The sequence below is a fragment of the Myiozetetes cayanensis genome, unplaced genomic scaffold (genome assembly GCF_022539395.1).
Source record: "Myiozetetes cayanensis isolate MyiCay16 unplaced genomic scaffold, myiCay2020 scf5-8, whole genome shotgun sequence".
In the NCBI taxonomy this organism is placed as follows: Eukaryota; Metazoa; Chordata; class Aves; order Passeriformes; family Tyrannidae; genus Myiozetetes; species Myiozetetes cayanensis.
Window position 1 is genome coordinate 34,951,153 of NW_026087742.1, and position 24,017 is coordinate 34,975,169.

Consider the following 24,017-nt stretch of genomic DNA (forward strand, 5'->3'; position numbering starts at 1 on the left):
AGGAAGGACGCTGAGGTGCTGGAGTGGGTCCACAGGAGGACAACAAAGCTGTTGAAGAGTACAGAGTGCAAGTCCCATTAAAAGCAGCTGGAAGAGCTGGGGGTGTTTTGCCTAGAGAAGTGAAGACTCATGAGTGACCTTATCCTCTCTACAACTATCTGAAGGGAGGTTGTACCTAGGTGAGGGGTGACCTCTTCTCCCAGGGAACCAGCGACAGAACAAGAGGACAGAGTCTCCAGCTGTGCTAGGGGAGGTTCAGTTGGACATTAAGAAAAACGTCTTTCATGAAAATGGTGACTAGATATTAGGGAGGAGGTGGAGTCACCATCCCTGAAGGTGTTAAGGAAAGACTGGAGTAGACGTGGTGCTTAGTGGCGTGGTCTACTTGACAAGGTGGTGTTCGGTCATATGTTGGACTTGATGATCTCAGAGGTCTTTTCCAACCTAATTGATTCTGTGAAATACGGGGTGGCAGGATATCCGAGGAGACTGGCAGAGGGGAAAGATGGGCACGCCTGGACCGACCGACAGATCTCTAGCAAGCGGTCAGCCCAGCGCACAAGCAGCAGCTCGGGATGCCGGGAGCGCCTTGTCCCCGGGCGGGGCGGGGAGAGTGGAGCCCTGCGGGGGTGTGTGCGGGGGCCGGGCGGGGGCGGGAGCCCCGGAGGGCACTCCGGGCGGCGAGGCGGGCGCTGCAGGAGCGGAGAGGACGGGCTGGGATGGCAGCGATGTGGACGTCGCTCGGCACCGTCTCGGAGCCGGCCGGCCCCAGGGCAGCCAGCGGCCGCTTCTGGGCCGCCGTCCTGGGAGCAGCGGCGGGGCTCTTCCTCCTCGGGTTCCTCATCGGTACAGTGCAGACCAACCCTCCCCAGCGCTGAGCGCTCTGCCGGCCGCCCCCGGCCCGTCCAGCCGGGGGAGGTGGCTCGGAGATGGGCCGAGGAAGGACCGGGGTGGGGGGAGGAGCGGGAGGGTTTCCAGCGCCCGGGACTTTGTGCCAAGGGTGCCTGATGTGAGTCCGTGCTCAGCCGGCCGACACCATCCTCCCTCTCTGCCTACCTCCCTGCCTCTCTCCGTTCCTCTCTTCAGACGGGGCAGGTGCCGTCACCGACCACCTCTGGTATTTCCAGCTCCGCCGCAGGAGAAGGGTCTTTGACTTGTTTTTCGATTTACTTTTTATTAAAGTAGTTATGCTGTGGCAAGAAAGGAGGCGCTGGGTTTGTGAGAAGCGCACAAAAGACAGACCTCTCGACGCTGCTGCCCTGAAACCGCAGCAACCCCGGCCAGAACAGCAGGAAGATAAACTTGGGGCTGGAGGGGCGCTGACAGTAGGGGAGAAAGAGTCTTTAGTTTGATGTCCCACCTCCTCCTAGTCCCAAGCAGGCAGGCCTGTGGGTTGCTACCGCAAGAGATTTCGTCTCCCTACCTTCCTTTTGGTTTCACAGATGAATTAGGATCAGCTTGAGGGAGGAAGGAAAACAAAAGAGCCACTTGTATTTTGCATTGCCATTTAGTACGTACCTGGGGTTGGTGCCATTGGGAAGCCTGAGTTGACTGAATTGCTCTTTCACGTAGAAAGAGCCTTTCACTGTGCCGATGATCAGTGCCTCCCTAGTACCACCTTGTTACCTACTTGAACACACCAGCTCTCTCATTCACACTACCCATGTAGCTGCTGCTGCTGCATTGGCACTGAACATGTCCAGTCTGACTTAAAAAGAGATGTCAGAAACACTTATCTTCCTGGCCAGGTGTTTCTCTCATCACTTACTCTGGTAGCGCCAGCACAGTAAGGGAAGGATTCCAAAATAAGAGCCAGACAGACCAGAAAGTGAGAAAGGAGTTATGAGACATCTGTTCCTTACAAAGAGTGTTTGTGTTTCTATGCATTTTTGTAAAGCTGCTGCCTTATTACTGAGGTAACTGGTTTTGACTGACAGTATGATGTTCTGGTACTCAAGAAAGATAGGTAAGTCTCCTTAGCATCTACAGGAAAATAATTGTGATGATTAAATATAGTGTAGTATTTTATACCCCTCAATATCTACCCATGGAAATAAGTTCTCTTACTGTTTGTGGAACTGATGCTGCCGTCACTGTGCAGCCTGCATTAGGTTGTGGCTGCTTGTATGTACTGAAATAAAAGCAGCTGCAAAATGCACAGTGAAAATCTTGTGGGGAGATCAAAGAGAAATAGTGTGTGTCATGGGAATATTGCTCTCATGTTTTTACTGTTGTATTTTGGTGTGTTGTACAGGCTGGTTTGTAAAGCCTATAGAAAAGAAGACATCTCTGAGTACTCATGAGGACATGAAGACAGCATTTATGGCTGAAATGAAAGCTGAAAACATCAAGCAATTTCTTCAGTAAGCAGTGTGTAGACTAATCAGTTCAGACAAGAAAAAAAAATCAGGCTGGAACTAGCCCAAGGGTCATAGAATCACAGAATGGGTTGTGCTGAAAGGGACCTTAAAGACCACCTAGTTCCAACCCCCTTGCCATAGGAAGGGACACCTTCCACTAGAGCAGGTTGCTCAAAGCCCTGTCTAACCTGGCCTTTAATACTTCCAGGGTTTGGGAGTCCACAACTTCTGTCGATGACCTCTACCAGTGCCTCACCTCCTTCACAGTAGTGAATTTCTTCCTGATATCAAATCTAAATCTCCCCTCTTTCAGTCTAAAGCTATTCTCCCTTGTTTTATCACTGCATGCCCTTTTAAAATGTCCCTCTCCAGCCCTCCTGTAAGTCCCCTTTAGGTACTGGAAGGTGCTTTAAGGTCTTCCCAGAGCCTCCTCTTCTTCAGGCTGAACAACCCCAACTCTTTTGGCCCATTTCCTCAGGAGAGGTGCTCCAGCCCTCTGTTCATCTTTGTGGCCTCCTCTGGACTTGCTCCAACAGGTCTTCTTATGTTATGGACTTCTTATGTTGGGTCCTCAGAGCTGAGCACAATACTTTAGGTGACAGGTCTCATGAGAGCGCAATGGAGGGACAGGATCTCCTCTCTTGACCTGCCAGTCATGCTTCAAACAATTCAAAACAACGGAATGTGACAATATAGATATTTTTAAATCTAGTTACTGTAGTTTTAAATTGAGTTACTGTAATTAATTTCTCCAGTTTCAGTGACTTGGAAGCTTTAACTGCAATTAAGCTGATGTACTTTTAGGAATCTTGTAAATGGTTTATTTTTCTCATAGGAAACTAGTATTTGTTAAAAGCTTGTATTTATTCCAGTCAGTAATAGACCAGAAGTTATAGTTTCTTGATAGAAAGTCACTTTCTGTGTAAAGAAAGAGCATCAGTTATTGTGCAAGTAATCAATACATTTGGATTTGCCTCAAACTCCCACTCTGATTACATAACATAAAGTTGTACAAAACTAAATTACTAAACCCCCATTTTTTGGTTTCTACAATTGTGGCAATCCCACTGATTTCGTTTGAAGTGCATTTGTCACGAACTATTGCAAATAAATTAGGTGGAAAGGATGTTCTCTTTACTACCTAACAGTCATGCCATGACTATAACATAAACATTCAAAACTGAAGACTTAGGAGTTTTAAGAGTCTTAATCTGTGTTTTGGCTTCTGCAAAGTCCATTGTTGTTAAACAGCTCTTTAAAGGACCTCTTTCTCACCTCTAAACTCTCTGTCTCTAAGCAAACAGAAAACATTGTGCCTCATTTACTGTCATGTGGCCAGTTCTGCAGTGAAATATGGTAGATGTTTAGCCACTGCTCAGGACTACCAGTACAGGCAGTCAACAGATTAGAAGAGAAAGTGAAGAAAAACACAATATTCAGTTAAATGGGAGCGTAATACAGGAGGATATGGTTGCATAAGTCAAATTTTCATGAAAATGTGAGGCTTAAACATTTGTAACTCTTAGAGAAAACAGCCATTGGCACTAAAAATAACACTTCACTATGGTCTTGGTTCAGTATGTCATACAGTGACTTTTAGTACAGTGTTAGTAGTAGATGTTGACATCATCAGAGGAACATGGTTTTATCTAGCTACTGAGGACTTTGGGTTTGTCTAGTTTGGGGAAAAGCAGGCTGAGTGGTAACCTCATTGCTCCTTACAGCTTCCTGAGGAGGAGAAGTGGAGAGAGAGGTGCTGGTCTCTTTTCCCTGGTATGCAGTGATAGGACATATAGGAATCATTCAAAGCTACTCGAGAGGAGGTTCAGACTTGAAATGGGGAAGCATTTATTTACCAAGAGGGTGGTCAAACCTTGAAAAAAGCATCCTAAAGATGCCCCAAGCCTGCTGGACCTCACAGACATGCCTTAACTTGATCAGCTCTGAATTGATCAGGCAGTTGGACTTAGATGATTGTTGTAGATCCCTTATAACCAAACCTATTGTATTCTATGCTATGCTATGCTATTCAATTTCATTGTGTGCTTTCAAAATGCTTTCTTTAATGGCTTTGTTCACAATGGAACTCAAGAATTTAAGGTTTTCCTAATCTCATACCCCTTTGTTGTCAACCATTAACACCAGCTGGTGCCACACGAGCATCTATGGCATGTTAATGGCACAGTCATATGACAGAAGGAGGACAGCGTCATTCAGCTGAGGGTTTTTTCAGCTGACTTCACCACTGGGCCTTCTCAGTGGTCTGAACAATTTATTTTTTTTTTCAGACAATGGGCTGTTCACTATTTATGGTCTCTTTCACTGTTTGTTATTCATGCAGCATGACTTTTAAGCCACAAATTCTAGAGTTTTTCTGTTCCTTATTTATAGTTGTTTATGGCAGTCAGAAGTCAGTCTCTCTTACTTGCCAACACGGCAAACTCAGAGTGAACTTTCAGACAATTCGGTATTTGTGCCAAAATTAATTAAAATAGTGGTATCCAAGGAGAATATCCAGTTAATTGCTAGTAAGGATCAAAGTAATTATGCACATTCCTAAGTTGAATACACAAAGATAATTATACTTATTTCTTTTATCACTTCACAATAAAAGTCTCATGCCTATGCATGGAGTGCACAGGTCTAATGTTGCTCAGAAGACAATGAGTAAAGAAAGGACAAGACCCTGTATTTGGTGTCAGCACACCATTCTTGCTAAACCATGCTGCAAGGAAGATACAAGTACCAGTGCTAGCTTTGGACACCTGAAACCCTTTACCTCAATTTATGTATTTTACAGGCATATAGATGGTCCTTATTTAGCCTGGGTATATGTGATCATCTCTAGAGGGTTTATTTCCAACTAGGCTAAGAGGAGTTCTGATTATGAGCTGCAATGCCTGACCTAATTGTTTCTTTATTTTTCTCTAGCAATTTTACACAGCTTCCTCACCTAGCAGGAACAGAGGAGAATATGCATCTGGCACAGCAAGTCCAAGCTGAGTGGAAGACCTTTGGTTTGGATTCTGTTCAGTTAGTTCATTATGATGTCTTGCTCTCTTACCCTGATGACACTAAGCCCAACTACATCTCAATAATTGACGAGCATGGAAATGAGGTACAGAAAACACCAGTTTTTCCAACCAGGGAACAAAATCACTGTCATACACCTGGGAAGACTATGAGGGAAAGATGTCCTCTGTTCAGTTAATACTGGGCCTGATACAAAGCACACGGAAATCAAGAGTTCCAGTTTGGTTTTGTATTTTGCGTCTTTGTTCCATAGTGTATGTGCTAGGAGTACTAATATTTACTCTGACTCATATGGCATACTGACATACATTGATTAAAGGTGAATTAAGTAAGAGAATTACTTCATGTAATTCAATTGTTTTAAAATTAGTCTGCTATTTAGAAAGAGGAGAGAAACCGTGGTCAGCATCGTTCTTTGCATTGATTCATTATACAGTATTGATGATTGTGCTAAATTCAGTTTCTGGAAGATTAGAGTTTAGGCATCAAAATGTACTATCACAAGGGACATGAGGTCATTACAGAATAGCTCTAGTGCATGTAGAAGCTCCAGGGCTGAGCAGAATGGAAGCATTTTTACCGCTATGATATAACCTGTTCTTGTCTGCTGTACTGAAACCACTTTTAAGGGACCCTGTGTTTATTTATGCAGGACTCTGTGAAGAGTGCGGATGGGATTTGTAAGATCACACACTGAACTTGCCTACTTGACAAGGCTGCCCAGTGCTTGCTAAAGTTTTGTCCACTCCTTATGTAGAGCTCTAAAATCAGAGTCCTTTACACTGCAGGTGCTTGTGAAATGTGTCTGAATTGTCCTTTTTTTCCATATCACCTGGTTTACGTTATTCCTTCTTTTGCATTAGATTTTCAACACATCGTTATTTGAGCCTCCTCCTCCAGGATATGAAGCTGTTAGAGATGTGGTGCCACCCTACAGTGCGTTTTCAGCTCAAGGAATGCCCGAGGTAACAGCAGAATAGTGAAAGAAGCAAAAGTAGAAACAGAAAGAGAAATAGAAGTAGGAACAGAAGTGGAAGAAGAAGCAGAGAAAGAAATAGAAATAATGGAAATAGAAAAGAGTAGCATAGCACAGAATAACAGAGAGCAATACAGAATAATGTGAAATTCCTTAGGCTTTAGTTCAAAACCTGACATAACACCAGTAGGAAAGATGACCTTGCTTTGATGTTCTTGGGATTATTGCAATGGAGCAACGTTCAAATCAAGCAGTCATACATATGTTTAATTTTTTTCTCTCATTTGTATCAGAACTAGATTTTACTTTTCCTTAAAAATATGATAAACAATATTTAATATCAGCTGCTATAAGCTTCCCCAAACATTTCTGTAACTATGCATTGTTTTCCACCTCAGTGAGCAAATAGACTGTTATATTTACACAGGCTATGAGCCAAACCTCATTTTCAGAATGCTGCTTGCCCAAGACTTACACTGACAGGTATAGCTGCACAGTGTTGAGAATGCTTGAAAAAGGCTTTTGTTAGCTTTTCTGGCAATAAAAGTGTTGCAGTGATCTGAATGTAATGCCAATCCTGTCTTCTTGTACCGGTGGTACCAGCAGATGGGTTTTATTTTATAAAGCTGGCCCATGTAACAGAAATTTTCTGGCCTATGATCATTAGGGGTTTCAATTAATATTTTGTAAGATTAGAATTTTATGTTTTGTTCTTAATATTTTTACTGTCTGTACATAGAATAATTTTAGGTTGGCAGAGCCCTCTGAGGTCATCCAGTCCAGTTTCTGCTTTAAGGTTTGATCTGACTTGGAAACTTGCTAATGTTTCTACTCAGACAGCCCACTATATATCAGAATCATGTACTTTCTGAAGTTTGTTAATAAGCTGTCCAAGTTCAGAAAACAAAAGGTACCCTGTATTCATTTGCCTCAGATACTCAAAGGATACTGGAGAATCAGGCAGGTAGTCTGTATCCCAGGATATAGGAGCAATGAATGTTTCAAGAATTGCAGTGGAAATTTCGGAACATAATGTAAGATAAAATTAATGGGTTTTGACCTTTTATCAGAACATATCCCTGAAGAAAGATAGAATAACCTCTCTGCTTTATTTAGTTTGTGGAGAGCTACAGCAAATGATGAGATATGAGAAATGATAAAAACAAGTTTAAAAAGCTTCAGCTTCCTTCTTTAGGAAATTATTTTATTTGAATTAAATATATGAACTGATTTCTGAAGAAAACAATACCTAAAGACAGATTGTCTTTTCAAAACATGATGCTTATGTTCACCTTATTACATAATAGTTTGACGAAGGTTCAGGTACTTAGCACTGTTAGGAATAGCATTCTCCAGTGAGCTGTTTTCTGCGTCTATACTGCAAACAGCAGAGGAGAGAGCATGTATATAGCTCAGCAGTGGGAATACTTGGTGGATCCATGAGTCTTTTGAGTTTTCCCAGTCCAGTTTCTCTATTTTGTGTTAAAAACCATTCTACTAAAAACTAAAACTAAGCTGTGGACTCTACTGTACAAAATACAATTGATATTTACTGTGGTGTCTGTGTCCAAAATGCCTCCAGCTATCCAAGACTGACTCCAGTTTTAAACAGACTATGAAGAGAAGTAAATGCCTCACTTTGAGCACTTAAACATAAGTCATATGTGAGCATTCTCAGTTGTGCATGAAGTCTGGCTGCTTTGGATGGTAGGAGTCTATTAAAAGTCACTTGCCTACCTAGTTGCCTTACGATCAAAGAATTCGTGCTAGAGCCAGTCCTGGAGATCACTGCTCCCAATTTATTATCTTATAAGAACATATCCTCCTTTTGACATGCTCTTTGACAGTATTATTTCAAATTCTACCTCTTTCTGTCAGGGTGAGTTAGTGTATGTGAATTACGGCCGCACTGAGGACTTCTTCAAGTTAGAACGTGTAATGGGAATTAACTGTACGGGAAAGATTGTTATTGCCAGATATGGGAAGATCTTCAGAGGAAATAAGGTAATTCCTGTATATAAAAATGTTACTTGTGCTGCCCTTCACTTGTTTTCCAGAGATTGAAACACTTACCTAAAGTGTTCTTTAGATTTTAGTGTAACTGAGTTTTCATAGAGCTGTGTTTGAAGATGATTTTTTGGTAGAAGATAGCAAATATATATTTCATAGATGTGTAATACATTTCTAGGATGAAAGTAAGTAAGTTGGAAAGTGTTTCATATTTTTATATTGCTTTGCATTCTATAAATTTTTCCAAAAATCACTTTGTTATATGTTGTATACATTGTAATACACTCTAATTCTGAACTAGGCTGTTCTTCCCTATTGGTTCAGCTGTCCTGTAAAATGTCAATATTGTATTTCTTTATAATGGTTTCTGTACACCAGGCAGAGAGTATAACTATATGGAGGCTATCTTAAATTGTATATTTGGTTATTCAACGTCCCTGTCATAGAAATATTTTTAAACTACAGTTTTCTGCAGATTTCCATGATGTGATAGTAAAGAACATAATCCTTTGCATAGTTCAGGCATACACTCAAGTTTTTATCTCAACAGGGATCTAAGAAGACAGTCTATTTTATGTGTATTTGCTTCTTGTACAGCAATTAATTTGACCCTAATTTGAGCAGGACTATAGTTTGTATTTGTCAGTTACCTAAGGATATCAAACACTGAATCTCCTCACTGGAATGCCCCTTCTTGTTATGCTATTGACTTATTTTGTATGAAGCTTCTAAGTAGATAACTCACTGGTTTACGTACATACCATTTTCACCAGTGAAAAGTGACATAAAACTCATATTCTGGTTCAGATAATAATTTCACTAAATTGTTTACCACTCCTAAAAGTAATATCTGAATGAAAAGCACCTAAAAATTGAAGAAGATATTACTATCTATGAATCCCTTCTTAAAATGAAACACAAATACCTCAGAGTTACTAATATCTAGAGGGGCAGTTTTCCTGTGGTTTGGAAATTATATGCCATCATTGACACAAAGGGATGATATGTTCATTCTTACAGTAGTATTTCTTATGACTGTTTATATACTGGACAGTTTGATAGCCTGTATAAAATCTGGAGAACTGTACTGCCATTTTCCAACTTCCTAATGGTGTGCAAGAACAAGATAGATGATGAAGGCAAGTACTGTATTTCCTTAAAATAGAAAGTAATAATAATAAAAAAAACCTATGATATTTCTGGATTAAAATACCCAAATTTAAAACTGTTGAAGTTTAGTTGTCACTCAATCAGTATCCATCACTGTCATATCTAGTAGCAAACCAGATTGGGATGTCAGAATGACATATATTATACAATAATAAAGTCACACGAGAACTCTTTTAAAACAGCATGCAAGTCAGTCCTTCTTCCATAATAAACTATACACTCTGCAGTTAGTCTTGTTTGCAGCCAAAGACAGTTTCAGCTCTCCAATAATGTTTTCCATGTCATTGATGTTATCTCCCAACTAAAAGTCAAAGCAACAACAAACCTCTTACTTTCATATGGAACCTGATATCTGCATGTATATTTTTCAGGAAATTTTATAGCATGAGACTTTACTTATGCCAAGAACTGTAAAAAACCCTGAGGAAAAACCACTGTAATTTATAATACCTTCTTTTGTTCCTTGAGTTCTGTGGTCAAGCTATAAAGGACTGGATAGGGACCAGAGATGTGCTTTGCAGGTGAAGAATGCTGAATTGGCAGGTGCCACGGGAATTATTCTGTACTCTGACCCTGCTGACTACTGTGCCCCAGGAGTAGACCCCTATCCAAATGGCTGGAATCTTCCAGGTGGAGGAGCCCAGCGTGGGAATGTATTAAACCTTAATGGGGCAGGCGATCCTCTGACACCAGGTTATCCTGCAAAAGGTGAGTGACTCTAGAGAAGACATGCTCCGAGGGTCTGGTATTGGGAAGGGGCAGGCAGTGGGGATGTTCTTTCCCTTGTAACAAACCACTTTTTTCTCAATCTTTGTTGCTCGAAAGAGGCAGCTTTGGGTTTCATGTCAGTAGGCCACTTCTGTAAGTGGTGCATGAGAGGAAGGGAGGGCATGTAAGGCGGAACCACAGAGTGCTCACCTGTATTCATCACCTTCATCTTATGCTTCCTGAGCTGTTTGAGCTGTGTGTAAGGTTTTTCATTTATCACCTAAACCAGACCATTTTGACTGAAATTCGTTAAGAACTGTTCATGGCAGCACTTGAGACAGCATATCTGAGAGAGGCAGTTACCTCAGGAAAAGTGGTCCTTAAATGATGGACAGTGTTGCCTCTAGGCAGCAGAACTTGAGCTGGAAGGAAATGTACGTTCACAAGAGCAGCACGGCAGAGCAGACCATGGGGACGATTTCTTTTTCCTCATGCTAAAGTCAGTGATCTCACAGATGAATCACTGTTTTCTTCCCTCAGAAAAGGTCCCTGTGAATGTTGTATTAAGGAAGAAACTATTCTTTTCCATATATACTTTTGTCCACATTGTAAAAATTAAGTTTCTCATTTGTAAAATACCATGATTTCTATTTGAGCTTTGTCAGAACAAAACCTAGATTTCATTTTGTTCACAAAAACAGCAAACCAGAATATTCAGTAGTTCAGTGTTTATGATTTTATCTGCATCTTGTTATCAACTGGCAAATTTGTTTTAGTTTCCAGCAGAATGTTTCAAGCATCAGATTAAGGGCTCCCTCTTTGCTCTTACCCTTTAGCTTAGTCTGAACTTCTTTCCTGTGAGGAGAAACATTTCTATTCAAAAGGATTTTAACACAAAAAATTAACACTATGGAAAAACCTTCATTAACATCTCTCTGAAAACGTGCAGGTAATGTCAGTCCTGTATCTAGGCAAGTGAAATGATTATCCCTGACTCCAGTGTTAGGATGGTGCTGTGAACTGTACCGATTCCTTTTGAGAGTTGTAAATGTGAAAATATTTGTCTTTTGCTTTCAGAATACACCTACCGATTAGATAAAACAAGTGGTGTAGGTCTCCCAAAAATTCCGGTTCATCCTATTGGCTATCACGATGCAGAGTCATTACTGCGGTAAGTGTATGGGAGACATGAACAATTTTAAGAAGACTGTTTTTTGAAAGTTATGGGAGCATTTGAAAAGAGAGGAAGGACATTTGCACTGTGTTTATCCTGTAGCTGTTGAGATAATATGTTTTTTTTCTTATTAAACTCTCTGTAGGAGGTAAATGTGTTATCTGTTGCTGCATATCAGATATATACAGAGTGATCTGGAAAGGACCATTTGTAATATATCCCAGGCAGTCAAGTATACTGGAGGTATAAAGTACCTCTCAGTTTGAATAAAGGCAAACATTTTCAAGGCTGACATGGTACCTGTCCTGTGAAAAAGATCAGAAATGAAGTAATTCATTTGTCCAGATAAGTACTTGCCATGAATATTTGTTGGGACAGTGTCTGTACTGTCCTCTATTAAATGAAGGTGTATGCTTTCTCTCATCAGATGTGTTATGTTGTTTAAATATTAAATTATTTCCTTATCATTTATATTTATACTAAATGATACTAGTGAACCAGTGTAAGCACAGTGAGGAAACTCAAGAGTTTGAGAGGGCATTTCATAAACATCTGCATATAAGTTTGCTTACTAAATGTGCAAGTGGCATGGAAAAAGGCTGCCAGCTTGCTAGTGGACAGCATTAAAATTCATAATTATTTCAACAAACCAAATAAATTCACTAAAACCCATTAAGATTTGATTGAGTTGGAAAGTGTATCATTCCCCTAAAAATGTAGCAGTAATAGTCTATATTATCTGTATGAACTGTAGAGTTGCAAAGCAGGAAATGCCAGGGTTGGCAATGGTATGATGGATAAGTGTTTAGAGCAATAAGTGAATATAGTCTTGAGTATGTGTTTGTATAGGAATTTTACACCTAAATCGCATGAGAAATCATTCTACTCAGTCTGATGCCTCTGTTTGACTACTGAGTCAGGAAAAAAAAAATCTATCTTGTTTCTCTATTCAGATTTCTCCTGAAGTATTGAAGCTATCTATTTTTATAGGAGACAGAATTTTACTATCTTTGGTGGTTTCAGATATCTGATGTTTATTAACACTGTCCTAATGGTTTTCCTATTTCTTCCCAAACTTCTATAACTAATATATCTCCAAAGTGTCTTTTCTTTAAAACATTCTTGTTATCGCTGTTACTAAGATAACTTCTCATAATGAGAAAGGTATAGGTTAAAAAACCTCTTTTATCCACTGCCAACTAGTAGTGGTAGAGCAGATTAATATGTATAAATATGATGTAGTTAGATATTTCTCTTCAATAAGTTGTAAATAATTCTGGAACTTGTTTTTAGTAATTATGAATGAAATCTAAATATTTTTAAAATACTTTTTTCACATTTGTCTGGAGAAGTCATAACTTCTTGTTATTTCCACTACCATATTTTTATGTAAAAAATTTGAGGACTTGAAGACATGCTGTATTGTAGTGTGGAATAAAGCTTGACTAAAGTATGCATTTACAGTAAAAGACATGCTTTCGTTTACAATAAATATATTTTGCTTTCAAAAACAGAACATCCATCGTACTTCTTAATATTTTCTTTATTTCTCACAAGTTCATGTCAAAAATATAAGTCCTTTATGTGAATAAGTCTGTTTCTTCATTTGTGTTTGGTGCTGTTGTAAGATGTCTGTAACTAATAATGATTTTTTTTTCATCATAGTAATATGGGAGGACATGCACCACCTGATAGTAGCTGGAAAGGAAATTTGAATGTATCTTACAACGTTGGTCCTGGTTTCGCAGCAAGTTATTCTACAAGGTCAGTTTTGTTTCCTAAGGAAAGCATACTTGAGATCAGAGAAAAGACAGGTAGAGCAATAGATATTTGGCCAAACGTTAGAGTGTTTTTCATTTTTCTTTCACTCTTCTAAATTTAGAAACTAGTTGCTAGCAAAAATCTTTGAATTTGGAGTTCTGATCCTGTTTATATAAATCTTATTGACATCAGAAACATTGCATAGCTATCAAGGGCTGAATGCTCTTCTCATTTGCACAGGTATAAATCCAGAAAAAAATTCCACTGAAATATTTTCAGATTTACCTTGGTTTAATAGAGGGTACAGCTGGTCAAAATGCTTTCCTTATCATTTATATTTGTACTTTTGAAAGGTGTCAAGATGTTTTATTGTCTAATCTAGTGGATTTTCTCTGTATTTTCTTCCCAATATACTAGAAAGGTGAAAATGCACATTCATAACAACAACGAAGTAAGAAGGATTTACAATGTGATTGGTACTATCAGAGGCACAGTGGAACCAGGTAAAATCACCTGTCTTCAGCATAATGTGAGTGAGAAGCGACCCCTACATACACTTCATAGTTACAAGGGGGACATGAAGAATATAGTTTTCTCTTGAAATACTGCACTACATGATCATTGGTGTTGAAATGTTTATTGCACCAGCTTTCATATGGTTCAGGGTATGTCAGCACTTTCCCTGTGAATGCTGATTTTCAAGAGAGAGTCCAATATGGAAAATATTTGTCTTCAGGCAAATAACTTTGCAATTGGAAGAATATTCTTAAGTGGGTATTCTTCCCTACTAAACACAGAAATGGATTTTGCATTCCATCTGAAGACACCGTATCGGCCACTATTTACTTTCTGTCTGTCTTATAGTCTCTTGTAACCAATGTGATTTTATACTCAAAAAACCCCATATATGTAGACATCCCTAGGATGATGACAACATCATTTATCTTGTTACTGCAGCACTTCCCTTGTGCCTGAAACACAACTGTTAATCATATTGTAGTAGCACAGAGATCTATTCTGACTTTGATCTTAAGAATCACATCTCTGTCATTATTTGAACAACTCTTTTTCTGATTGATTATATATATTCAGAGAAATACTGCATTCAGCACAATCTAATGCTGTGAATTTGTGTGCTGTGCATATATAATTAGTGGATCAGCTTCACTATGAAACACACTACTGTAAAATACGGAAAGATGCTTCTATCTTTAGGGAAAAGCTGCAGTATTTCTAATAATAGAACTAATGCTCTGGAATTTAGGAGGTTTTAAGTCTTCTGGGATTCAGTTATTGTGCTTGACAAATTCTCTAGCACTGACTGAAAAATACAGAAAAATGTCTTTGGAGTTTTAAAATGTGTTTTGCCTTTCTGTCATGTGTATTATAAACAGTTAATCTCTGTGGCCTGATACATACATGGAAAAAAAATACTTCAAATTAACAGCTCTATGGCAAGAAAATAGTTTTCCTAAGTAAACCTCCAAAATAATTTCTCCAGACAGATATGTCATCCTGGGAGGCCACCGTGACTCATGGGTATTCGGTGGCATTGATCCGCAGAGTGGGGCAGCTGTGGTTCACGAGATTGTGAGGAGCTTTGGAAAACTGAAAAAGGAAGGTAATAAAACTCATCAAAGTAAATTATCTCAGCAGTGCCCATTGATTTCACTGAGATTTCAACATATGCTTAAAATTAAACACGTCTATCTGATGCCTAGAATAAACCATGCTGCTCTGCAGATGTTATCTAATTCCAGTTACAACTTTGTTATATGAAAGGTCCTTCTGCTCAAAAGAAAGTACACCTAGAGGGAAACAAAACACAAAATGGGGGATACTGAAATAAACATGATGTTCAGGTACAACTGATTACTGTGTATTTGAGGATGGTCAGACTGGATGTTTCAATGGTCTTATAAAATTGATACAGTGGTGGACTGATAAAGGCTTCATAAGGGCAACACTGAGAGCTTTCTCAGCACTTAACAGTGGCTTGGAGGCAGACTCAAGAATAAATAAAGAATCTCTGTAATACAGAGAATGAGCTGTGCAAACGGAGTAGGAGGTAGTGGTTAAAAATACCTCATGCCTAGTCGCATTAGAATAGGAACAAATGTCAACTGCACCAACTTTCTCCTTCTGTCAGAGCAAATGCTATCTCCTTACTTGACATCCCATGGAAAGAAGCTCTGACAATGCAAATACTGTTCTAGAGAAGCATTCTTTGCCTACACATTACACTTAACACTTATTGACATTTAGTTTTCTTCCCATTTCTCCCAGTTACTGGATATCAGGGAAAGCTGTCTTTGGAATGCAAACAGGAAAAAAAAATTAAAAATTAAGAAGGAGAGGGAGTAAAAGATGAAAAGGTTCCAGTAACTTCAAAGAAAACTTCAGGCTGAGATACAGAGGCAGGGCAATAGAGCCTATTCCATTTGTCATGAGTTTAAATCAGAGGCAGAATTTCAAGTGAAAGATCTTTCCTTTGAAGGTGATCTTTCAAAGTTACAGGGAATTCCTTATGTTTTCAAATCAGGCATTTGGAAGACAAGTCAAAGAAAGTCAGTAATAGATATGAAAACATGCCACTTTTTCTGTCAAAGTAGACACTGGTATACAATGTATACTAAACTGAAAAGAGTGAAAAGAGTAGAAAATCTTTCTTTCAAGAATTTTTTCACAACACATTATTTTTCCTTGGTCAGAGTTTTAAATTTTAGACAATTTTCTTGAAATTAAAGCTGAGAGAAAAGAAGGAATACATTATTTGGCACAATATTGAAGTAGAGGTGAGATGGCTACATTAACAAATCATTATTATGTTAGGTTACTGAAGTTGGTGTTAAAATTCCTTAAACATGTCTCTTTCCCCACAGATCATGATACAAGATGAGCCTCCCCCAAACTGGCATTTCTTCTCACATTTCAGCCTTTGTTTTGGTAATACAGTTTTCCTGGTCTTTCATTGCAGGATGGAGACCAAGGAGAACAGTGATATTTGCAAGCTGGGATGCAGAGGAATTTGGCTTGTTAGGATCAACAGAGTGGGCTGAGGTAAACCAATAGTGTTCAAAAAGAAATTTGGATGGTGTCTGCTCTTTGAGAAATCTGTATTAAAAAGCAGCACTTCTTTCCTCCCTCCCCCTCTTTTCCTTGCACACACATTCTCTCTCTCTTTCTTCAGTTTCCTTTTGAATGTATAGCTCCATGCAGTATATGATGTGTTTCTGTGGAACAGCTGTTTCTGTTGTGAGTGGGAAAAAAGTTCTGGGGGAAAAAAATTTGTCAACATTTTCTTCCTTTTTTCTTTGTCATAGGAAAATGCCAAAGTATTGCAATCACGAGGAGTGGCTTATATCAATGCAGATTCTTCAATTGAAGGTACGTGGTTTTGAACTGTGTTTTACAGAAATAGTGATGGTATGACTGGGAGGGATTTTGCCTGGAGATTCATGAGACCTTCATTGTCATCATTTTGTTGCATTAATTCAGAAGTGGATATGGGGAGAAACTACCACCTGTGATCATAAAGTATCCTTCAGATATTCCTGTTTTTTCAGAAAAGAAGTCCCTTACAGTAGCTACACTGTTTGGGAAGTCATAGGGAGGGACAAGAAGTGTTGTGCCCCTGAGTTCTATGGCAGCTCTTCAGAGTCAGCTTCTTTTCTTGTAACATGCATAGTAATCACAGGGACATAAGAAAAGCTCTGAAGAATTTCTTCAAAAGCTGGGCTGAAATTCATTATGACCAATACAAATGCACTGACAAGATCACAGGGAGACTCTTCTCCCAGGCAACTAGCAGTAAGACAAGAGGGCAGACTCTTAAGCTGTGCCAGGGCAGATTTAAGTTGAATATTAGGAAAAAATTTTTTACAGAGAGAGTAATTAGACATTGGAATGGGCTGCCCAGGGAGGTGGTAGATTCACCATCCCTGGAGGTTTTTAGGATGAGACTGGATGTGGCACTTAGTGCCATGGTCTAGTAACCACAGTGGTCTCAGATCTAGGGTGGGACTTGATGATGTCAGAGGTCTTTTCCAATACAGTTAATTCTATGATTCTGTGATTCCCAGCTTACTCCTCATAAAGAGTGTAGCTCTCCAGTTCGCTTACTTATTAACAAATAATGGCATGAGATTTCAGCTGAGTGGAAGTTCCTTCTTCAAATAAATAGTTTTTCCTGTTTTTCAGGAAACTACACACTGCGAGTGGATTGCACACCACTGATGTACAGTCTGGTGTACAGTCTGACTAAAGAGGTAAGATCACTTGAAATTTTTAGCCAGTACATTCAGTGCTCACTCACTTGATGGGGCTCTGTCTTTAAAATATGGTGTCAGATGTTTCTTTTTTGGCTGCAGTATCCCTTTTAGGTCAATAGCTAAGTAATTGGAGCTTTTTCACAGAAGGGCCAAGGGGATTTCAAGCTTATACCTTTAAATATTAGCTATTCAGGATTAAGGGATTTTTCCACTTCTTCTGTGAAAGCATTTCTTCTAAGAACAAAAGAATAAAAGAATGCTATGAACCAGAGGACAGAAATAAGCACAAACCTGGCTGCCCAGACCAACTACTAGAGTGCTCATGGTAGTGAGAGACTCTGACTCCCTTTAAGCAGGGAAAAAATTAGTCCTACTAGTGTATTGTTTTTGCTATAACATGACAGGTTTGGTCAATGTGCTCAGCTTTAGTGTACCCTGTTAGTTATTCATTGGCACTGACCTTGACGCTCTCACACATATTTGTGTGACATACAAAATTAAGAGGTAGAGACCTTTCTCAGGAAATAGCCTCACCATCTTACATGTACGATGTTCCTTGCTTTGGGAGTGGGTCTTAGAGGCTGGCATTTTATTTCTGGGGCTTTTTTCCTGTTCAACTGTATTAAACAATGAACATTTAATCAGTCTTTTTTTGTGTTTAAATGCATATATAATGCACATTCATCTACTATATATATTCTATAAGTCTATCTACCTTCATCTGCTGTATATATTTAGTCATCTGGTTTTTCTAGGGTTGATAATTTATTATCTCTTGAAAGCTGGCATTAGACTAGTACCAAAGTACAGAAAGGGTAGTAAATCATTATAATAATTTTCTGGCAAATAAAGTACAACAAATAAAATGGAACTGTTAAAATCAGGTGCACAGATAAAGGTATTTCTGTCATAAACTGCAGAAGAGGTGATCACCTGCAGTTCCCGTGGTAACCTGTGCTGAATGCAAGAACTGTCAGAAAATCAGGTCAGGAGGGTCTCAGTTTGGACAGCAAGACCCATCATTAAAATGTTGACCTAAATACCAGTAAAAATGATTGCATTGTGTAACCCTTCCTCAAGCTGGGAAGCAACAACAGATGCTGATGAATGCATATAACCACAGCTTGTTGGTAGCTGATGTCTGAAGAAAATGCTGATCAGGAAGCACGTCCCATGTGATCCCATCCAAAGTTAATCTGTGGTAAAAAGTCTTATAACTGTTATACAAACAATTAGCTTAATGGACAAACACCCCCAAATATATTAGTTTTAATTTGATTCCTATTCTTAGGTAGTTATATATGTATATATTAATAGTAGAAGAGATATTAATAATCTTTATTAGATTCAAGATAATAAAACCTCAGCATTCTACTGATAATAAGATGCTGCTCAGTTACCTTCAAAGTAGTCAGAGTGATAGGAATGATCTTTAGGATGATTGTGATTTATATATACCTCTCTAGCAGCTATGATGACAAAAACACCAGGTACTGTGCACTTTGCCTTTCTCAGGTTGCTTCTGCATTCATAGACATAATTTTTGTGAACTAAAACAAGGTAGAAATGGTTCTGAATTAAAGTAAGACAAAATTGAAATTTCCCAAGTAAAGCCAGAAGTTTTGTTTTGTGAGGGATTTTTTAGTTAAATATTTAAATTATATGGCTGAAAATCTCAAAAAGAAACATCAGAATGTAAATATTGACTTGAAATGTTGTGCTCTCCTTGTGTTTTTTTTCATCTAAAATTACTTATGTTTTAGCAAATAAACTATTCCTCTGGAAAATGCTATGCATTTAAGTGTTAAATGGAAATGAAGAAAGCTTGAGGGACTTAAGACTGTGACTTACTTATTGCCCTAAGTGTTTTGTGTGAGGACAGGTCGTTGATTTGTTGCTTGGTAACATTTAAAATTGTACCCTTTGTCTTTTCCTAGATACCAAGTCCTGATGAGGGTTTTGAAGGAAAATCTCTTTATGAGAGTTGGTATAAAAAAAATCCATCAAGTGAATATAAAGAGGTCCCCAGGTCAGTGACAAAAGAACACAAATTATATACCAAACATTATTATAACTTGTAGAATGTGGGGTTTAAAGAAACACCCACTTGAAAAGCTGAGTGCTTAAAAGAAATGATGTGTTTCTCAGCTGGTATAAATTTCAGAGTTTTATTGATTGCAGCTGGTACGTTATTGTACAATAGTGTTGCGAACCTGCCTTTGACGATGAAGAGAAGGCTTTATATATGAAAAGTGTTCATGTAGTTTTATAGAGATTTAGACAAATAAGAGCAGTAGGCACAAGCCAGTGGCAGGCACACAAGATGCCAGCTCAGCAGCTTTCCCTTGCATTTACTTCCAGTCTCCTGGAAGGCCTCTGAATGTGGGGGGCTGAGGGGCACGTCAGGCAGGATTTACAACACCGTCCTTCAGATTTTCCAGAGGGTGTCTATAGAATCTCAATGACTGATTTTATTCTATGAAGCCATGCTGATACTTCTGTGATTTCTCTCAGTTGGGAGCTTAGAATAGTAGAAGTTCAGCAGGAGGAGAGTTCTTATCAGTGATAAAAGACAGTGAGTGAAATTCTCCTCCTGGGAGCTGGATATCTCTGGCCCTGAGAACGATTACTTTGCTCTTCCAAGAATGCAACTGATGTGGTGCATGCACTGTCGGGGTCAGAGGCAATGCATATGTAGTGACAAAAAGAGCATACTAGGAAAAGAGTGTGTAGTGTATAGTGACTGACTGCTGAATAAATAATTGACACGGTACTTGGAAGCAAACTAAAATTATACTTTAAGTATTGTCACTCAAGGCATTTTGCTCTTTCTTGTTAAAAGAATAAATAAGCTGGGTTCTGGCAATGACTTCGAAGTCTTTTTTCAACGTCTTGGCATCGCTTCAGGCAGAGCACGTTACAGTAAAAATTGGGTAAGTCTGTGTCTTTGTAATGTGGTCTCCCCAGTAACTACCTCAATAACATCACATGTAGGGGAGCCATTTAGACTGCCAGCTTTTTGGGATAGTTCAGTTTAGTGTGTCAGAATGTTAAGTAATTACTAGAACTCTATGTTACTTCAATACAAATATGCAATATTTGTAATAAATAAGGAATATGTACAATACAAATATGTAATAAATAAGAATGATCAACTTGGTTTCAGTCAGAAAAACTTGACTTTAAAAACTTTTCTGTGCTTTGAATCCCACAGAAAGGGTTTTCAAGCTACACCGAAGTATCCATAGCTGAGTAATAGTTTGGTTTTGTTTTGGTATTTTTGTTTCAGAACATAGAAAAATATAGCAGCTATCCAGTTTACCACAGTGTCTATGAAACCTATGAAATTGTGGAGCAGTTCTACGATCCCACTTTCAAGAATCATCTGACAGTAGCTCAGGTACGAGGAGGGCTGGTGTTTGAATTGGCCAACTCTGTTGTGCTTCCTTTTGACTGTAGAGATTATGCATCAGCTGTGAGCAACTATGCTCATATCATCTATAATTTGTCAAGGAATCATGAAGAGGAACTGGCAACATACAACGTATCCTTTGGTACGTACAGTCTTTCATCACACTCCTCCTCCATTAATGCTAGCAGTGCCTTGTAGTAGTGTGTGTCTTGGTCATGGCCTGGTATTTACCTTGTGCTGTATGAGCAGTAAATAAAACAAGAGCCACACCCTCCAATAATTTGAAAGGTGAATATTTTGTCACTAGTGTGTGTGCCTGTGTAGAGAATATGCCACTGCCAAAAAGAGCTAACACTTACAGTCGCATGTGCTTTGACCTATGTATGATTCACCAATGTTGACAACAATGTATCATTGTCTTGTTTCCTTAAAAATAATCATACTGCTTTGCAGCTTACAGTGTCGGATAATTCTCTGCCTCAGAAGCCTCTGTTTTATTGACAGGATTTAGCTGCTTGTGACCAATATGAGCTACATGCATGCACATGCACACCCACCCACACATATGCTCTGTCTGTGCAGAGGGACATAACAGTAAAACACAGGCTGTAGGGGTTATAAAATCTCAGACCTATGAACAGTCTGATTCTGGCAGTCCACGATCCAGTTTTTGATATTTCCATATATTCTTCAAGTAGCAAATAATAAACAATATCCACAGAAGTACTAATTTCTACTGTCTCTAAGGCAGGTTTTCACACATAATTACGTATTTTTTAGTGTAGGAGTGTGGGGTCATCTGATTTTCCTTCATCAACACTTAACAGATCATGATCACAGTGAAAGATAAAGCTTTAATTTGTAGAATTTGATTTGCTAAATGATATCTTCACAATAGGAAGATAATTGATTCCTTCCTGCTCCCTCCAGATGCTCTCTTTTCAGCTGTGAAGAATTTTACAGAAGTTGCTACTAGCTTTCATGAGAGACTGCAACAAGTAGATATCAATAAGTAAGTTTAACTCCTTTTTTCTTCCAGTCAAATACTACATGTAGTCTTCTGAGCTCAGAGGGCATAGTCAGCTGGTACCACTTAATAGAAAAAAAGGTAAAAAAGAAGCTGTAGTTGGGGCGAGCTTTTTGATGAGCTTTCAAGAAGTTCTATGTACTACCTATGCCAAAAGGCCTAATTTGCATTTGACTTAATTTGTAATTTATTCCTTGTAGGCCATGCCCAGAATGACAAACCAAGCTTGGTTTTGTATATACATATGTGTATATAACATTTCTTGGGAAGAATCTAATTTAGCCATATGCTTACCCTTATGGAACACTAACTGAGAATAAAAGCCATCTTTTTAATGGCAGCAACTTTCAAGATAAATGAGTTAACAATAATTTCTTGTGTAAAAGATGACATTTATGACATATGACATGTATGTGACATTTTCAAAATGGTTTTATTGATGGATGGCCTAAATCTAAGTTTTAATTAAACCAACCAGTTTCAGTTTCTGTTTGCACCACTGTAAACTTGAAACTTTATTGATGACAGTAGAGTTACTCCAGGCTTACAGTGGTATAAATTTTACCATTTTTTATTGATGAATGCCTTCAAAACTCTACAATAAGTTGGATGTAAACTACCAAACCCACATATACTCAGTATAATCTTCTTCATGGTTCTTTTATTTGTTAAGCATCAGTAGTATGCTCAGAGCTATTCAAAGCACACATACACAGATGGTCTCTGATCCAGGGAATTTAAAATCTACCACCAGAAAAACACAATTCTTGGATGACTCAAAAGATGGTTCTAACATCACAAGGTTTCTTTTTTTCAGATGTGATTTTACATAAAAGCTTATGCAATTTTATTGAAGTAATTTGTGGCTGGCTGACTTTGTGGGAAATAGGGTCTGTAGAAAACTTTTGTACAAAAGAGAATGGTCTACTAAAGTATCCTCATGAAAAGGAGATAAAGGAGTAAGACGCAAGATGAGAGAAAATACCTGAAATTGTCTTCTTTGACACTATTACTTGGCCTTCAAAAACAGCTTTAAGAGACTTTCAGAACCAGGCTGTCTCACAACAGATCGGCATAATTCTTCTTTACAGGTTAGCTGACATGGACTGTCTTTTTTGGGCTACACTTTAACTTCAACATCTTGGATCTGTTGCCTAAAATCAAAAACATAATTCTCTGGGCAGTGTTAGTGTAGAAACACTGTTAGTATAGAATGCTGCCCTTCATAAATCCAGAGGTGTGAATTGTGGGGCACAGGATTAAGAGTAGGTCAAACAGTCTGTAGCTAACATACTCCTTTTTTTCTTTTTAGCCTACTTGCTGTCAGATCACTAAATGATCAGCTCATGTTTCTAGAAAGGGCTTTTATTGATCCTCTTGGATTACCTGGAAGGCCGTTTTATAGGTGAGAAATGGTTACTTTTCACTTTCCTCCTGTAATACCCTGTAAGAATTCTGTTAAGATTCACAGGTCTCTAAATAGAGTTATAACAATTTTATTCAACACACTAAAAGTAGATTAAGCAGAACAAATAAGGTTAAAAAGGGAAAACAATATTGGGAAAAACTTCAGTGAGATACATTATACAGAATGAAGAAGAGTCTTGTTGGAACCATATTCAGATCATTTCTGCTGATTTCACTGGGCTTCTAAACAGATCCAAAGTTAAGCCCTGGACTCATTTCAAGCAATTGTAGTGGTAAAGGGTCTATAGGAAATTAATATTATTTGAAAGTGAAATACTGTATAATTCAAGTACTACAATTGGATCAACTATAAGAAAATAGTCATGCTAGCAAATGCAGTGTGGAGGGCAGCACTAAAAAAGCAGTGGTCCTCTCATCCAGCTCAAGAAGTAAACCTTACCTGAGAAGCAGTCAAATCAAGTCTAGGCTTTTGTTCCTTTTACCAGTCAGCATAATTCAGAACAGTAATCTTTCCACTAAAAAGTTCCACTAAAAACTAACTGCAGAAGGAGAGTTAAGTTCTACAGTCCTTGTACCTCTCATAGCTTATGATTAAAAATCTATTGAGAACAGTCTCTTGTTAAAGCATTGGCTTTCCTATCTCAAAGCATACCTGCATCTGTTGGAGACTGTGTATATCTTTGAGAA

General features: G+C 38.6%; 1 protein-coding gene across 1 annotated transcript in view; it reads left to right on the forward strand.

Annotated features, from left to right (window-relative positions):
* Positions 1-710: 710 nt before the first annotated feature.
* LOC126648796 (putative N-acetylated-alpha-linked acidic dipeptidase) overlaps positions 711-24,017 on the forward strand; it is a 30,148-nt gene continuing 6,841 nt past the window's right edge. Inside the window, exons 1-18 of the mRNA XM_050332304.1 lie at positions 711-846; positions 2,255-2,363; positions 5,292-5,478; positions 6,257-6,358; positions 8,248-8,373; positions 10,071-10,257; positions 11,335-11,428; positions 13,097-13,195; positions 13,610-13,695; positions 14,694-14,813; positions 16,170-16,252; positions 16,516-16,579; positions 17,393-17,460; positions 19,401-19,492; positions 20,306-20,396; positions 20,753-21,017; positions 21,806-21,887; positions 23,215-23,307. Coding sequence (XP_050188261.1) covers positions 720-846; positions 2,255-2,363; positions 5,292-5,478; positions 6,257-6,358; positions 8,248-8,373; positions 10,071-10,257; positions 11,335-11,428; positions 13,097-13,195; positions 13,610-13,695; positions 14,694-14,813; positions 16,170-16,252; positions 16,516-16,579; positions 17,393-17,460; positions 19,401-19,492; positions 20,306-20,396; positions 20,753-21,017; positions 21,806-21,887; positions 23,215-23,307 — 2,075 coding nt within the window. The 5' untranslated portion in view covers positions 711-719. The remainder of the gene's footprint in view (positions 847-2,254; positions 2,364-5,291; positions 5,479-6,256; positions 6,359-8,247; positions 8,374-10,070; positions 10,258-11,334; positions 11,429-13,096; positions 13,196-13,609; positions 13,696-14,693; positions 14,814-16,169; positions 16,253-16,515; positions 16,580-17,392; positions 17,461-19,400; positions 19,493-20,305; positions 20,397-20,752; positions 21,018-21,805; positions 21,888-23,214; positions 23,308-24,017) is intronic.